The 17281-nt window shown below is 50.5% G+C and overlaps 1 protein-coding gene across 1 annotated transcript in view; it reads right to left on the bottom strand.

Moving 5' to 3' along the window:
* The window catches only part of ATP10A (ATPase phospholipid transporting 10A (putative)), a 181477-nt gene that overhangs the window by 101966 nt on the left and 62230 nt on the right, over window positions 1-17281 (bottom strand). The window contains 1 exon segment of the mRNA XM_065906625.1: window positions 4902-5106. Coding sequence (XP_065762697.1) covers window positions 4902-5106 — 205 coding nt within the window.

Below are 17281 nucleotides of genomic sequence, written 5' to 3' on the forward strand. Positions count from 1 at the left end.
TGTCCTTCCTGGCAAACAAGCTCTTCATAAACGACTTCAGAAACTGGAAGGGGTGGGAAGAGGAGCCACTCTCTCATCGTCAGCAAGGATGAGGGAGGCGCCAGCCGTCCACTCAGTGCACTTGTCCTCCAGGACTCTCAGCTCGGGGGACAAGGGCTCCTGCTCTGCTGCCCCCTGCACCCCGTCCTGAGCCCCTCTCATGCACAGGCCTGGGACCCCCAGGGCTGCTGTCCAGAAAGTCACTTGTGGCAGTCGCTCACGGCAGCAGCAGGAGTCACACACAGAGGGGGGCATCCCCAGCACCCGACTCCACCAGCACTTGCCCTGGCATCGTGAAGTCATCATGCCCAGCACCTCTCAGTGATGGCACCTGTCCCAGCATCCCAAAGGCATCATGCCCAGCATCTCTCAGCAGATGGCACCTGACCCAGCATCCCAAAGGCATAATGCCCAGCACCTCTCAGCAGATGGCACCTGCCCTGGCATCTCAAACTCATCATGCCCAGCACCTCTCAGTGGATGGCACCTGCTTCGGCATCCCAAAGGCATCATGCCCAGCACCTCTCAGCGTTGGCACCTGCCCCAGCATCCTAAAGTTACCATGCCCAACACCTCTCAGTGGAAGGCTTCCCTACCCCCGTGAGGGCTGACCCCCTGGGACAGCCCTCAGTAGCTTTCCTACCATCCCACGAGGGACAGCCACGAACTTGGCCAGGAGAACAAGGCTCGGCTTCAGGGCCTCTTCTCTGGACGCTGTCTCAGCCCCAGGCCACTGGCTATTCTGTCAGCTCTTCTGCATTCTGGGGAGTCACTTTACTTCTTACTATGCAACCCCCATGGGGAATTCTTTCTTTACATCAAACTTGCCCTAAATCAGGTGTGGTTTCTGTCTCCTCACTAGACCTCGGGGTGGATGCACCCAGACCCTGCATGATAGTCAAGGCCCTCTCTTATTCTTCACCTAAGTTTTTCAAATAGCTCTAATTTAAACTCCCCTAGGGGCCTCCACTTCTAACAGAGCTGTCATCAATGTGGGACTATATTACTGTGTATTGGACAGGAATACGCTTTTCACCTGCCTGAGACGCCAGCTGACTCCATCCATGAAAATCTCACCTCAATACACAGGACTGAAATGTTCCTGGCATTGTAGTGTTACAGCTGAACCTTGGTTTTCCAAATGTCAGGTTTCCATGGGGCAGTTCATATGTTTCAGAATAATATTGCATAAAGAAAAATTCAGGTACCAGAAAAATGCCTCTGGACATTAGGAAAAGAAGGGGTGAAAAAAACAGAAAGGAGAAGAAATACACTAATAATAGGGACTAGAGTGTGCATATTGAGAATCTGGGTGCTAATAAAGAATGTTTTTTTAATATATCAAAATGGTTCAGGTTCCTAATTTTGGCCGTTTTGATCAGGTTAAGGCTCAGCTCCACTAGCCTTCTCAGGAACACACAAGTCCTATGCAGGTAGGTCAAGGATGCATCTGTCTGTGGCCATCCTGGAATTTCAACATCCAATTCATCTTACAAATTACACATTTGTACAAAGCACCAGCGAGCAGTAAGGTGTTCCAGCTTTCGTTTGGGAAAAAAGTGGGTTGAGAAGGCTTTTAGATATTACTGGGTGTAGCAGCTGAACAAACCAGATGATAGGAAACAAGAAAGTCACTCGGGAGAGCTGACCAAGGAGATGCACCTACCTGGTTCTGCCCCTCTTGCCATCTAAACAGATCCATTCTGCTCTCCAGTTCTGCAGTTTTACCAGATCATCCCACAGTGTCTGAGCTTTCATCCATTAGATACTCAGGTGCGTCCGTTTATGTTACACACACCTTCTGCACACACTGGCTGCTCCGCCAGAATGGAGCTGGAGGCTGTGTGGTCACTGCCTCCCTCCAACCCAAGCCCATCCTTGCTGACCTCAGGGGTGGTTACCATGCTGGGCTGGACCCTGGAGAGGGCTGGGGAACTGCGGGCTTTGGGGACCTGGGTTAGGCCCAGGAGTCAGGTGGCCTCAGAGCAGAGGAACACGGGGCAGGGGAAGCTCGACCTTCGCACTTACTACCAAACCCTGTAGTACGATCAATGCGGAAGCTAAAGTGCACTGGACAGGCCAGTGCTGGGCCCCGAGGGTCCCCAGCGAGCCCTGCCATCAACTCCTCTGACCTGGGAGGAGACAATCCCGTTTTAAAAAATACCATTTTTAATGTTTATGTATGCTTTGCCTCATTGTAAGAAAGATCTGAAGCAACTCACAAAACCATTCTTGGCACAAAAGGAGCCTGAAACAAGGAAATCAGGGCGGTGGATGGAAGCAACGGCACAACGGTCTGGACATGGTGAGGAAGTCAGGGTCCGCAGGAGGTGAGCGAGCGCCAGGCTCAGAAAGTCCTGCCACCTGGGCCAGTGGGGGCCCCAGGGTGTGGGGGCCGTCTGGCCCTTTGCAAGTGTGTCGAGGTGGGCACAGCTACCAAGGGCAAAGGGCCCGGACACTCACAGCAGAAGCCAGGGATGCCTCCAGGCCACCCTGCACGATGAACACTGCACCGCAGATACCAACAGTGCCCCAGGGACACCCCAGGCTATAAAAGATGCCAGCTGCTCCAGAACCCCTCAGTGCTGACTCTAAGGCCTGGCTCCCCTGTAGGGGCTCACGAAGACAGGGCAACAACAGAGGAAGAGACAGGTCCCCCCATGCCCCACAGTGGCGGCCTTCCTGAAACGCAGGAGCGCATCATCTCAGGCGCTTCTTAAACCTTCCTTCCTTGATGGCGAGGCCCACATGCACAGACAGGCAGTGCAGTGTCAGAATAAGGGCCGCCGAGATCCTGATCACGCTCCCTGCCGGTCCTTGGGGTCGGCACCCTGTCTCCTCTGCACAGAGCTGGGGGCCGACAGAGAAGGGAGCCTCCTGAAGGCTGAGTTTTCAGCCACCAGCTACTGGTGGGTACTGGGGCTGGGCCCGGGCCCCCGTTCTACCTCCCAGTCCTCACAGGCCGAGCATTTCTGAGCTGGACTGACGCTCCTCCCAGACAGGATCCAGTCAGAGACGGTGACACAGATGGACACAGGTGGATACGGGTGAATCCAGACACACCCCTGAGGACAGGAATTCCTAAAGCTACATGCTTCGGCCAGGTCACTACTTCTGCTGTGTCAGAACAAGAGTAACAGGAGGATGAGCGCCAACAGTCGGCCAGGCCCAAGTGTTCCCAGTAGTCCCCGCACCCAGGTAGTCACGGCTCCCGCGGGCGGTGGGCCACCGACCCTGGGCCCCACCCCAGGTGCAGACCTGCTCTCACAGGAAGTGAAGACTCAGGCCCTCGGCCCCACCCCAGGCGTAGACCTGCTCTCACAGGAAGCCAAGGCTCAGACCCTGGGCCCCACCCCAGGCGTGGACCTGCTCTCACAGGACGCCAAGGCTCAGACCCTGGGCCCCACCCCAGAGGCAGAGCTGCTCTCACAGGAAGTGAATGCTCAGGCCCTCGGCCCCACCCCAGGCGTAGACCTGCTCTCACAGGAAGCCAAGGCTCAGACCCTGGGCCCCACCCCAGGCGCGGACCGGCTCTCACAGGAAGTGAAGGCTCAGGCCCTTGGCCCCACCCCACGCGTGGACCTGCTCTCACAGGAAGCGAAGGCTCAGGCCCTTGGCCCCACCCCAGGCGTGGACCTGCTCTCACAGGAAGCCAAGGCTCAGACCCTCGGCCCCACCCCACGCGTGGACCTGCTCTCACAAGAAGTGAATGCTCAGGCCCTCGGCCCCACCCCAGGCGTGGACCTGCTCTCACCGGAAGTGAACGCTTAGGCCCTCGGCCCCACCCCAGACGTAGACCTGCTCTCACAGGAAGCCAAGGCTCAGACCCTGGGCCCCACCCCACGCATGGACCTGCTCTCACAGGAAGTGAATACTCAGGCCCTCGGCCCAACCCCAGGCGTAGACCTGCTCTCACAGGAAGCCAAGGCTCAGACCCTGGGCCCCACCCCAGGCGAGGACCTGCTCTCACAGGAAGCCAAGGCTCAGACCCTGGGCCCCACCCCAGAGGCAGAGCTGCTCTCACAGGAAGTGAATGCTCAGGCCCTCGGCCCCACCCCAGGCGTGGACCTGCTCTCACAGGAAGTGAATGCTCAGGCCCTCGGCCCCACCCCAGGCGTGGACCTGCTCTCACAGGAAGTGAATGCTCAGGCCCTCGGCCCCTCCCCAGGCGTGGACCTGCTCTCACAAGAAGTAAATGCTCAGGCCCTTGGCCCCACCCCAGGCGTGGACCTGCTCTCACTGGAAGTGAACGCTCAGGCCCTCGGCCCCACCCCAGGCGTAGACCTGCTCTTACAGGAAGCGAAGGCTCAGACCCTGGGCCCCACCCCAGGCGCAGACCTGCTCTCACAGGAAGCCAAGGCTCAGACCCTGGGCCCCACCCCAGGCGTGGACCTGCTCTCACAAGAAGTGAATGCTCAGGCCCTTGGGCCCACCCCAGGCGTGGACCTGCTCTCACCGGAAGTGAACGCTCAGGCCCTCGGCCCCACCCCAGGCATAGACCTGCTCTCACAGGAAGCGAAGGCTCAGGCCCTTGGCCCCACCCCAGGCGTGGACCTGCTCTCACAGGAAGCCAAGGCTCAGACCCTGGGCCCCACCCCAGGCGTGGACCTGCTCTCACAGGAAGCCAAGGCTCAGACCCTGGGCCGCACCGCAGGTGTGCACCTGTTCTCACAGGAAGTGAAGGCTCAGGCCCTCGGCCCCACCCCAGGCGCAGACCTGCTCTCACAGGAAGCCAAGGCTCAGACCCTGGGCCCCACCCCAGAGGTGGAGCTGCTCTCACAGGAAGCGAATGCGCCCAGAGGCATGGAGGCCCATGCAGGAGACAGGTGGCACAAGGTTCCCGGACGCGCCAGGTCACTTACAAGCTCAGAGAAGCCTCGGACCACCTGGCGCCGCTTCAGGTTGGTCTCCCCGTCCAGGTTGGCCGTCTCGATGTGGCACAGCCCATCGGGGTCGCTGGAGGACAGCAGCAGGATGTCTGCGGGGATGGTCTCATTGCAGCGGAGGCGCACGAAGTCTCCCACGCGGATTTCTTTCCAGAACCGGTTCACGTACTGCTTCTCCTCCCTGGCAAAGACACGGCCGTTAACAAGGCTGGCGGAGCTCAACTGAGGCCTCATCTGGGTGGCGGGCACACGCAGCTCGGTGAACACTCTGTGCCACCCTCTGGCATGTGGAAAATTTCCATAATAAAAAGTGCTGAGGACCCCCTGCTGGCACAGCAGGTAAAAATCCGCCTGCCAATGCAGGGAACACGGGTTCAATCCCTGGTCCAAGAAGATCCCACATGCCACAGAGCAACCTAGGCCAGTGCGCCATGACCAAGTTTTCTGTGCTCTACAAGAACCCCATGTACCGCAATGAAGAACACCTCCCCTTCCCACAGACGCAACTACAGAAAGTCTGCACATAGCAACAAAGACCCAGGGCGACCAAAAATTATTTATTTTGAAAAGAGAAGCATTTAAAAAGAAGATTCCTGAAGGCCACATCCAGCGTAACTCCAATTACATGAAATATCTAGAACAGGCATCTATAGCAATAGAATATGGATTTGTGGTTGCCACCGTCTAGGGGTTAGGGAGATGAGAAGTTATTTACTGGGTACAGTTTTCCATTTGGGGTGATTAAAACATTCTGGAACTAGATAGTGGTCATGGTTGCACAACTCTGAACACACAAAATGCCACTTAATTGTTCACCTTAAAATGATTAAACTGGGGACTTCCCTGGTGGTCCAGTGGTTAGGACTCAGCACTTTCCCTGCAGAGGCTGCATGTTCAGTCCATGGTCAAGGAACTGGGATCCCACTGCCATTACCTGGTCAAAATTAATTACTTAATTAAAAAAATAAAATGACTAAATTTTCCACTCCTAGGTATGTACCTCTAAAGAACTAAAATCAGGGACTTGTATAGATATTTGCCTACCCATGTTCATAGCAGCATTACTCCCTATAGCATAAAGGTAGAAACAACCCAAATGCCCAACAATAGATGAAGAGATGAGCAAAAATCCACATGAAGTGAAGTGAAGTAAAAGTCACTCAGTCCTGTCCCACTCTTTGTGACCTCACAGACTATACAACCTATGGAATTCTCCAGGCCAGAATACTTGAGTGAGTAGCCCTTCCTTCCCCAGGGAATCTTCCAAACCCAGGGATTGAACCCAGGTCTTCCACATTGCAGGTGGATTTACCAGCTGAGCCACAAAGGAATATAGTGGAATATTATTCAGCCATGAAAAGGAAGGAAATTCTGACTCATTACAAAATGGATGAACTTGGAGGTCATTATGCCAAGTGAAATAAGTCAGTCATGAAAGGACAACTATTACACAATCTCACTTTTGTGAGGTCCCAACACAAGACAAAGTCACAGAGACAGATAGTAGAATCTCTGCACCATCTGCAGGATGGAGCCCCCACAAACGGATCCTCCCCATGTCACTCAAGATGAACTGGATAATCAATCAGAACACTGCCACCACAGTCAGCTTTCAGCATCTGTTAGTTACCACTGGTTACCAGATACCAGCGAGAAAACATTATGTGTATGTTTCTGCTTAGATTTTTTACTCTGGAAAATTAAGCTCATTAATCCTACAAAGGACATTTTAAGAGTTTGTTGGAGGCAGTCTTGTTCACATTTATAAATAAGCAGAGAACCAAGACTCTATCTCAAGATGTCATTCTACATGAGGAAACTGCATCAAAAAACCCTCTGGGCTATATTGTCAGGAAAATAAAGAGCCCTAAAACACATTCCACTTGCACCCTCACTCTCTCACTGGCCCCCATCTCATAACGTGACCTTCATCAGCTGAGCTCCCAGAGATCAATTCAGCAGTGAGTCTGGGTCTCACCCGACTCCTGAACTCTGGCGACCAGTCCTGAGTGTCAGACTTCTATTTTATTCTGAGGGCACCCATGGCAAATGCCCAGGGGCTCCTAGCATCAGCTGATCCAGGTGCTGAAAACTAAAGAAGCTGTTGTAAAGCTTCTGTTTTCTTGCATTCCTCTAATTCATGAGCACAGTCGTTTGGTTGCTACAGAACCAACAAAAACAAATTAGATACAACTTTGTCCTCAAAACTAAATGCAAGGCGTACACGCAAATATTAAAAGAGGAAGAAAGGTAATGTAATTTTATCAAACATGATGTGTATTCAAATAATACTTGACCAGCTTATCTAAATTGTAAGATATTATTTTGCAATTTATGAAACTCATTTCTTGCTATTTTTTGTACATGTTTATTACTTGTTCTTAATGGCTTTTACTTTTGGAAACATGACTTTGTTGAAATAAAAAAAAGTAAAAACCAAATGCAAGACCAAAGCACTAGACAGCGCCCCCTGGGGGTTGTGGCCTGCAGTCCCTCCAAGGCCAGGAGGCTGTTCAGATGAGCGTCTCCCAGCTGGACAGTCCGCCAGCCCGCCCAAGGGCACTGCTCGCTCGCTGTCACAGTCTGACCGCCTTCCAATGGACTGAGAGATGAAACATCACCTAACTGTTCCTGTTTTCTCTTCTGAAGGTCAGACTTTGACTTTCTACCATTAGAAACATTCTAACATTAGCTCCTTGGTATTTCTTCCTCCTCAGGACCCTTTGTCGGCTACCCACAGAAGGCACAGAGGCAGCTGAAGGGCCTGTGTCCTTCCCTGGAGAAAGTATCCAGAAGCTATGTCCCTGTGCTGTCCCCGAGGCAACAGTACACTCTCAGCGAGCTGGACAGCCGAGGGTGACAGAAGCTGCCAGGAGACCGGGTCCCTGCCCTGGGGATGGCGGGGGTGGGACCACCAATGCAGGGAGGCGGGGCAGGACCCCGTTCGGCTCAGTTTATCTTCACCACACTCCATTTACAGAACTCATCAAACATGAAGTCAGTGTCCATCTGCCTTGAAATCTTAGAACATTAGCTTGCCCACTGCAGCAGAGCACATCTTTAAAACAGCAACTTCTCAAAGTTACTGTGGAGGCTCTGAGTCTGGAGGAGCCCTCACCACCCCTGCCCTGGAAACAGCAACGGTGAGACCTCTGCCCGTCCTGGCAGGAGCAGCCCCCACACCTCCAAGCATGAATGCAAGGCGAGCAGCAGGCCACTCTGGGCCTGAAGGAGAGAGGCCCTGCAGCTCACAGGGACCCAGGAAACCCAGGCTCAGGAGGCACCTGGGGCCGAACATGGCACAGAGCCCCTTCTCCTCGGCAGACCAAGACTCCTCGTGCAAGCCCCACAGCCCCGCCGACTGCTCCAGCGGGAGCTCCAGCACCAAGCCTGCACCCCACGCTGACCTGGTTAACATCCCTGCCTGTGCCACTCTTACTCATTTTCATTATAGGTATATCATGTAGTAACATACACTGTATATCGTATACACCATGTTACACATTACACGTGTACATCTACACATATATAACAGGTACAATACATATAACATACATATTATATGTAAGTAGCCCCAGCATCTCTATTTGGACATACAGTTGTTAAAAGAAGTGACTGAGTCTAAATGAGTTCACAGGGCAGGGCCCCAGTCCAACAGCAAGCACTTCTAAAAGGGGGCGATACGAGGGATGCCTGTGCGGGGGACCACATGAGCACACGGCGAGACCACCGTGGGCAAGCCAAGGAGAGGCCTCGGGAGACAGGCCTCGGTCCTGTCAGCGCCTTATCTGGGACATCCAGCTCCAGACAGAACAAGAATAAACTTCTGGTGTGTGAGCCGCCCCGCCTGTGCGCTGTCACAGCAGCGCGAGCCGACCAGCACCTGACAACGTCCATTCCCTGACTCCCGCTGGGGGGCCCCCAGCCGGGAGAGCAGGAAGGGGGGCAGCAGGGGCCAGGGGACTCCGGGCGTCGCCCCGGGAGCCTCCTGCACAGGCTTGCGCCCCACAGACCCCTCTGTCCACACGAGAAGCACTGCAGGGAAGACAGAAATGAACCCCAGTGATACAGCCTCCTAAGAGCACTGATGCCAGAAGCAGCAGCTAGATGCTTTAGGACCGGCTTCTGTTTCCTCAGGTCACGGCGGATGCTGTCTAGGCTGGACAGGACACGCAACCACCCTTCTGTACACCTTCTGTACACTTCTCACGAGTGTACACCACCCATGGGCACCCTGCGAACTCCTGAATTCTAACCTCCACCAGGCAGGCACCTGCACTCTGCCAGGGGCCAGGGGATCCACCCGAGACACAAGGTTTAGACACTATGCATCTGCTTGTGAAGTGAAAGTCAAGTCACTCAGTCATGTCTGACTCTTTGCGACCACATGGACTGTAGCCTACCAGGCTTCTACATCGATGGGATTTTCCAGGCAAGAGTACCCTTTAACAAGCGGCCCCCTGTGCAGTGTGCCCGATGATACTCCTTCTGAGTACAGGGGCTGCCTTGTCTGCTGGCAGGATTCTGAGACGACCCTCAGCCCTGGTGGACGTGCCCTGCTGGTCCTCCCGAGTCAACTGGGGCACCTGTACACTGGACCTCAAGCAGAGATGGTGAGTCAGACACGAAACTGCAGCAAGCAGCGGAGGGGCCGCATGGCCAGAGCCAGGGGGGCGCTGGCGTTCAGCCAGCAAGAGCAGGGGCCAGGCTGACCAGTACCCGAGCGAAACTCCACCAAGGATCTAGTGAGCCTGGAGGAGGACCAGGCCTCAGACAAGATGTGGACTAACACCCGGACCACAGCAGGCGAGGTCCAGGGCAGAGCACCCGGCCAGCACGCGCCTGCATCCTGCTCCCGGAAACTCTAACAGCACACAGCAGAGTTGTCTCCAGTTGCTGAGTTTATAGTAACTCGTCACACAGCAGGAGAAAGCTAATGCAGACAATCCCCTTCTTCTGCACAGAAGCAGGAGTGGAGACGGCTCCCTGCCCGGGGGCGCGGTCCTCGCAGGGTGCAGCCAACTAGAAAACCACACTCAGCTTCAGAATACACATATCTGAGAAAAAGAAGGAGCTGCCAGGGGAGCCCAACTGAAAAAAAGACTATCTCACAGGAAAAGAATGCAGAGCAAGACTGCTTAAAATCCAACCACAGTGAAAGGAGTCCAACAGAGGGTATGCATAACACATCAGAATGTGGGGAAACCTGAAAACATGTAGTCCACATCATCCCATTACAGTCGCGAGGTGGGACCCTCCACAGGAATGACAACCACCCTTCCGATCTGCTGAGTGCCAGGTGTCCTGAGGGGTCTGCCCCCAAGGGTTCAAGAGTTCAAGGGCCACTGGTGGGAAACAGTGTGATTCTTCTGAGATGGGGCAGGGAGTTGCGGCAGGGGACCGAGCTGAAAGGGGGCCTGAGTCTTCAAGGGACGCACTGCCGCTGGTTTTTCTGCACCAAAGCCCTCAACTCTTGGCCTCTTATTTGCTCAGCTGTAAAGTGAAAGTGTTAAATAATTTCCAAGATCTGTTCTATGATTAGCTTTCCTCTTCTGGGAAAATCAGTTAACCCTGTTTATTATTAGTCCTGCTGAGCTTTGCAGTTCTTATCTGAGCCTTTTTTGTGCAAAACAGTACAAAGCAGGGGTGAAGAAATAAGGAAATATTAAAGTGACTAGCGACAAATTTTATTTAAAGACATGCAGTAAACAAAATTCTAAGCTCACTTCATCATTTTTGATCTGTTGTTTAGGCTGATAATCTATTTATTTGTACTAGTTGTGTTTTTAAGGTTACTAAGAAAGTAATTCCAATAAGAGGAGATAACTGAGTTACAGGATTTACAGGAATTATTTTAAGCAGTTGAAAAGCATGTTGTTGCCTGAAGATGCTTTGTTACCTTCGTGTAGCTCTTTGGATTCAAGGACTCCTGCTCAGAAACATTCTGTTAATAATTTATGCTTTGAAATGTATCAGAACTCCCACCAGTTCAGCCTCACTCACGGTCCCTCTCCAGTTGTGGTCCTGTCTCTGCAATGGCTAAGGTTTTTCAACAGCGTATTTATAAATCTCTTCAACTGTAATGTGCAAAACAAATCTGACTCCATAGTGGATCTGTTTCTTTAACTTTTGTATTCTATTGCTTTTGCTTCAAGTTAACCACTAAACAGACGTTGCCTGTAAGCTTAAATGATAAATAATGGCCCACCTCTGGAAACCCTGCTTCCCAGATAGTGAGCATTAAGCTAAAATACCTTTGTTTAACTCACAGGAAACATCCTGACTAGGCCCACCTGTGAATGACTGCAGGGAGAAAGAGACAAACACCTCCTCTCCAGAGACTGACTGGGACCAGGAAATGTTTGACTTCACATCCTCATTTAGTGTAAAAGAAGCCTCAACTCTAACTCAGGCAAAATGGTTCTTTGGGGCAGGAGTCCGCCACCTTCTTGGTCTGCCCGCTTTGCAAATAACAGCAATTCATTTCTCAATTTGATGGCCTGTCCTGTGGCAAGCAGTATGAGCTTGGACTTAGTAACAATGTAGAGAAGGAATAAAACCAAACTGATAAAGTTTTTTTAAAAGGCACTGGTAGGAATTGAGGGAACTTTACTTTGATCTTTACTGTGTTGTTTTCAAATGGATTTGCATTTAAGTTATTAGACTACCATTTTTCCTAACAGCAAGAGAATATTGTTTGTTTGTTTGTTTGTTTGTTTGTTTGTTTAAGGTGACAATAGATGCCACATTTGAGAAACCAGTTAACACCCCTGGTGACCCACTGCCCCTCCGTGTACAAGGACAGTCCTGACAAAAACTGGGCTGTCACTGTCCTGCTCTCCAACCCGCCTATGGATTTATGAACATACGCGTCCTCCTGGCTGGAAGGAGGAGGGAGGGGACGATGAATGTCCACTTCTGACTCCACCCATAGCAGGTGACTCCTCCCTTGTAACGTGACACAACCATTCCAGTTGGAGCCAGGAGGCAGGCTGCCCACTGTTCTAAACATCTCCATGAAATACCCATGCCACATGCATGGAGCCCACTTCCCAGGACATCTTACTGTTGGAGATGCCTGCCTCTTCCACTTCTCAGTAATTTAGGAAATGAATGAGAAGTCTGTAATGCTTATAACTTGGATACATATTTGACTTTCTGATACATTGTCTGACTTTATATGGCCTTATCTTACCATATACTTTCTCATGTTCAAGAAATACTGGCTTTAATTCAATTGCATATACTTTTCACAACCACACATGGGAACTCCCCACCTCCTTCCCACCTCACCATGCTCACATGCTGCTCATGGGCTGGCGATGGGGGTTCAGGGGTAGAGAAGCACATCTTACTCACCTCCCTTGATGTTCCCCTCCCCTAAACTTGTCTCTTCCTGAACAAGACCAGCCAATGAAGAAATGTGTCTTGGGTTTGGATGGGCAGGAAAGAATGAGGAAGCAAAAGAAGAGATGGGAGGTTTTTAAGATTTGAGCCTATCCACTTGAAAACAAGGGATTAAAGAGGAAAGTACAATTCTCTCACTTGTGTTTTAAGTACAATTCAAGGCTGAGAGGAAGAACACTTGTTTTGATTAGGCAATCTGGGAGTACCTCCTGGAAGAGGGGGCATCTAAATTTATCTCCTGAAGGATGAAAAAAATCTTAGGGTAACCCATACCCCACCCCAAGAGGACTACTTATACTAAAGAGTAGAATTTAGGGAGAGGCTAGAAGGGCAGTGACCAAACCAAAGCTAAGGCAGGGGATAGCAAAAGAGATCATGAGACTTGGGACACAGAAACAGGAAAGAAAGATCTGGTGAGGGAGTTTGATTGTACAAGCGATGGCTGGACACCACAAATGATTAGAAGAGTCAGTCACGGGGTGTCCAGCCTTGGTGGCTGAAACGTGGCAACCAGTGACCTCACCTTGGCGTGGGCGTGCTATGGGATGGAACACAGTCCAACTGGGAGCAATTCCGAGTCCAAAGTGCTGGTGGGCATGGGGGCAGGCTGGTGGGAGATGCTCTGAAGACCAAGGTAGATAGACAGGCCCTCGGGGTTCTCGTGTGAAGGTGACAGGACCCCCGCCCATGGGAGCCGTCAGGGCAATTACAAGGGAGAGAGCTGGCTAGAAAGAAACAGTGATAAGTAAGCTAGGACAGGAGTGACAAGGGAGGGAATGTCCATCAGGGGAAGCCAGTAGGGGGGTGGGAGGGCGGGCAGGGCAGAAGGAGGGGGATGGAAGCCCAGGGATGAACATGAACCCAAGATCCCGGAGCCCACCCACTGCCACTGGGCAGGGGTCCAGAGGCTGCACCGTCCACTGCCAAGTGATCGCACCTGGACAAACAATCACCAAATGTGTGCTCATGATCGCTGTATTTTTCTTTCCCTTTTTGCACCTCAACCTCCAGTGGCACACACTTGAATATGGCATAGCCCCTAAGATCAAAGGCCACCCTGGTCCTTCTTGCTCCCCATCTGAACCTGTTTACCACTCAAGCATGTTTCCTGCCTGGCTAAGGGAGAGTTCAGTCTCTTGAAAGCTGGGGAAATGTTTGCCAGAAGTGGGCCACCTCCACAAGGTTCACAAATGCTTAATGGCTTGGGACAAGGCTTTCAGCCAACAGCAGCTGGAGGCCGAGACCAGGTTTCCATCAGCACCAACATATCAGCATCGTGTTAACAACAGAACAGCAGGATGGGAGGTGAGCCCCCACCAAGTGCAGCCCTCACCAGGAGCAGACAGCATGCAGGGCACTTATTAACACACACAGTCCTCACTCAGAATATAGTAAGTCCTAATACTCTCTCATGGATGGAGAGACCGGCCTGTCCAAAGTCACACCCAGAAAGAGGCACAGTGAGGATCACATCTGCCCAACTCCAGGGCCCTGGAGGCCTCGGGAGGTCTGGTTTTAAAAATACACCCAATTGTGTGGCCTGCTTGCGTGTGTGCTAAGTCGCTTCAGTCGTGTCCAACTTTTTGCCACTCTATGGACCAGAGCCCGCCAGGGATTCTCCAGGCAAGAATACTAAAGTGGGTTGCCATGCCCTCTTTGAGGCAATCTTCCCAATCCTGGGATCGAACCCGTGTCTCCTGCACTGCAGACAGATTCTTTACCCACTGAGTCACCTGGGAAGCCCAATCGGGTGGCTTAAGGAAAACAATTTGGCAAAATTATATGCCAAAAGCTCATCTTTTTTTTCCCTTTTAAATTATACAGCACAGAAACCAATATGATCTGAAAATACTGGGTTGTCCAAAAGGTTAAGATTGCATTATGACAGCTGTCATATTAGCATGCAATTTAAAAAAAAAGCTTATCAAAACTGATTTTTCATGTAGCCATTTTAATAATGAATATGGAAGAAAAAAAGCAACTTTTCTGGCACTTTGTTATTTCAAGAAAGGTAAAAATGCAACTGAAATGCTAAAAGAAGAAAGATTTGTGCAGTATATGAAAGAGGTGCTATGACTGATCAAACACGTCAGAAGTTGCTGGTGAAGTTTTGTGCTGGAGCTTTCTCGCTGGATGATGTGCCATGGTCAGATAGACCAGTTGAAGCTGACGGAGCTTAAATCAATGAGAACCCCAAGAACAATCAATGTTATACCATGTGCGAGAGAAGCTGACATACTCAAAATATCCAAATCAAGTGTTGAAAATCATTTACAACAGCATGGTTATGTTCATCTCTTTGATGTCTGAGTTCCGCATAAGTTAATAAAAAAAATCTTGACCATATTTCTGCATGCGATTCTGTACTTAATGGTACCAAAAATGTTCGTTTTAAAACAAATTGTGACAGGCAATGAAAAGTGGATACTTCACAGTACTGTGAAATGGAAGAGACCATGGGGCTAGCAAAATGAATCACCACCAAAGGCCGATTATGATTCATCCAAAGAAGGTGATGTTGTGCATATGGAGGGATTGGAAGGCAGTCCTCTATTACAAGCTCCTTCCAGAAAACCAAATGATTAATCCCAAGAAGTACTGTTCCGAATCTGACCAACTGAAGACAGCACTCGAATAAAAGTGTCCAGAAATAGTTAAGAGAAAATGCATAATCTTCCATCAGGGTAACACAAAACTGCATGTTTCTTTGATGACCAGGCAAAAATTTTTACAGCTTGGCTGGGAAATTCTGATTCATTTGCAGTATTCACCAGACGTTGCACTTTCTGATGTTCATTTATTTCAGTCTTTATAAAATTCTCTTAATGGAAACAATTTCAATTCCCTGGACGACTGTAAAAGGCACTTGCAACAGTTCTTTGCTCAGAAAGAAAAGGTTTTGGGAAGACGGAATTATGACATTGTCTGAAAAACAGCAGAAAAAGTAGTGGAGCAAAATGGTGAAGACTTTCAATAGAGGTCGTGGTGAAAATGAAAAATGTGTCTTTTGTTTTTAGTTAAAAAATCAAAGGAACTTTTTGGCCAACACAATAAAATATTGTTATGCTTGAAAGGGGGTGGACAGGCAGATGGTTTCAGACGCATGTGGTGTCTGACCACCCCGCCCAGTGACATTTCAGTCTATCTGCCAAAACACCTGCCTATTTGCAAACAACCTGTGGGGCCATGTCCAAAGTCAAAAGTCACAAAGTTGTTGTCTTGGCTAAAACTGGGCAGAGTGCCTCAATGAGCCTGGGCAAACGGAGGGGTGGCTGGGTCCTCAATGTGGCTGGTGGGCAGGACCCCCTGTGCCTCCCATGGGGCTGAGGGCAGCGGGCAGGCTGGGACCAGAGCTGGGGAGAGGCTCACTCTCACGGCTCCGGAAGACGTGGCGGCTCTGACAGGCACTCCTGCCCTGGACAGGGCACACCTCGCACACTTGGCAGTGAGGCTATGGACTGCGGACCAACAGGCCTCTTTCAAATCGGGCAGCTCCCCAGTGTGCGTCTCTTCTGCACAAAGCCGCCCACCCTTTTTAGCAAAATCCCTCCCTCAAAAATACTTGCACATGGTACCAAGCAGCTCGTTCCTTAAGGATCTAGCTAATTGTGACACCTGGCACCGGGCCAGGGTCTCTACAGAGGGTGACCAGGCGCACATCCTTCATCACGGAAGAAAGGACTCCCCCAGTAAGAGGTGCAGCAGGAAGCAAGGCCTGGGGGCAGGCCCACAGTTGGAGTTTTGTGTGATTTTGGTGTGATTTTCTCCCTACTATTACTTTTAAAGGGATTTTTTTTTTAACTAATAAAATCAGATACACTACAAATGAACAGAAAAGTTACATTTAACATTTAGCTTGTTGTTTGTAACTAAAGCAAGAGCTGGGATTTTGTTTCGTTAACTTAGAAAAATGCAACTGCTCAGGGCAGTTAAGGAGTGGGGTGCGGTACAGGCAGTGCTCAGTGTAGAGTCACAGAGAAACTAAGGCATGTGGCTCGCAGCATCCCGTGTGAGGCGCTGACACGGAACAGCCCCTGTAAAGAGAACGCTGTCTCCAAATGTCAGACCGCCTCAGATCTCTCCACTTACCACATACATCTCCTACTGCTGAAATATCCCCTGTGTAAGAAAGGCAAGTTCCAATTAAGGTTGTGCTTTATTTACTAAGCCAACAGAAATAGAGTTGGCCAGAAATGTCATCATGCATGCACGCAGTTGAATACATGTTCTTTTCCTCCAAATGGTTCAAGGTCGAGGTAGAATCAAATGTAAAGTATCTAGAAGGTCCACAGAACACATTTTCAAGAAAAAGAGAAGACAAGAGAACTAACCAAACACGCAATCCAACTAGACTGACGTCTCCCAACCATGGCCCTACTTCGGTACTTCTTCGGCTCTCAAAGGAGAAAGCTACTTAACACTTTTTAAAGCTTTTTTAAGCAACAGAATGAACGAGCAAACAGGATGAAGCAAGTCATCAATGGGAGGTTCACAGCAAGAGATCCAAGAATCTCATGGAATAATTGTGCCAAGGCCTGGTGCCTTGAGGATAAGAAAACCTTACCTGGATTCATTATTCAGATTGTGGAAAAATGAGGCAGTGGGGGAGAGCGTGCACTGGGGCCTGGAGGAAGAGAGACAGACGATTTTCACAGCACTTTAAAAAGACTCCTCAAAATTCTGAAATTACCCCAAATCTATTATAGACTCTTTATGAGACAAGTCTGGAGCCTGGGACCCTCTGCTGCAGTACCTGCACCTGGACAAATGTCTCCTTGAGCTACAAAATAAAAGCAACTATAAGGGACTAAAAATAACCACATACATGCAGTTAGGACAAATTATGGACAAGATATAAAAAGACAAAAAAACCCCACAACTGCCACTTTCAAAGAGCCAGGAGCAAAGGCAGGGGGTGGGAGTAAAGGTGGGCAAACCACCTAAGACAC

The sequence above is a fragment of the Muntiacus reevesi genome, chromosome 15 (genome assembly GCF_963930625.1).
Source record: "Muntiacus reevesi chromosome 15, mMunRee1.1, whole genome shotgun sequence".
NCBI lineage: Eukaryota > Metazoa > Chordata > Mammalia > Artiodactyla > Cervidae > Muntiacus > Muntiacus reevesi.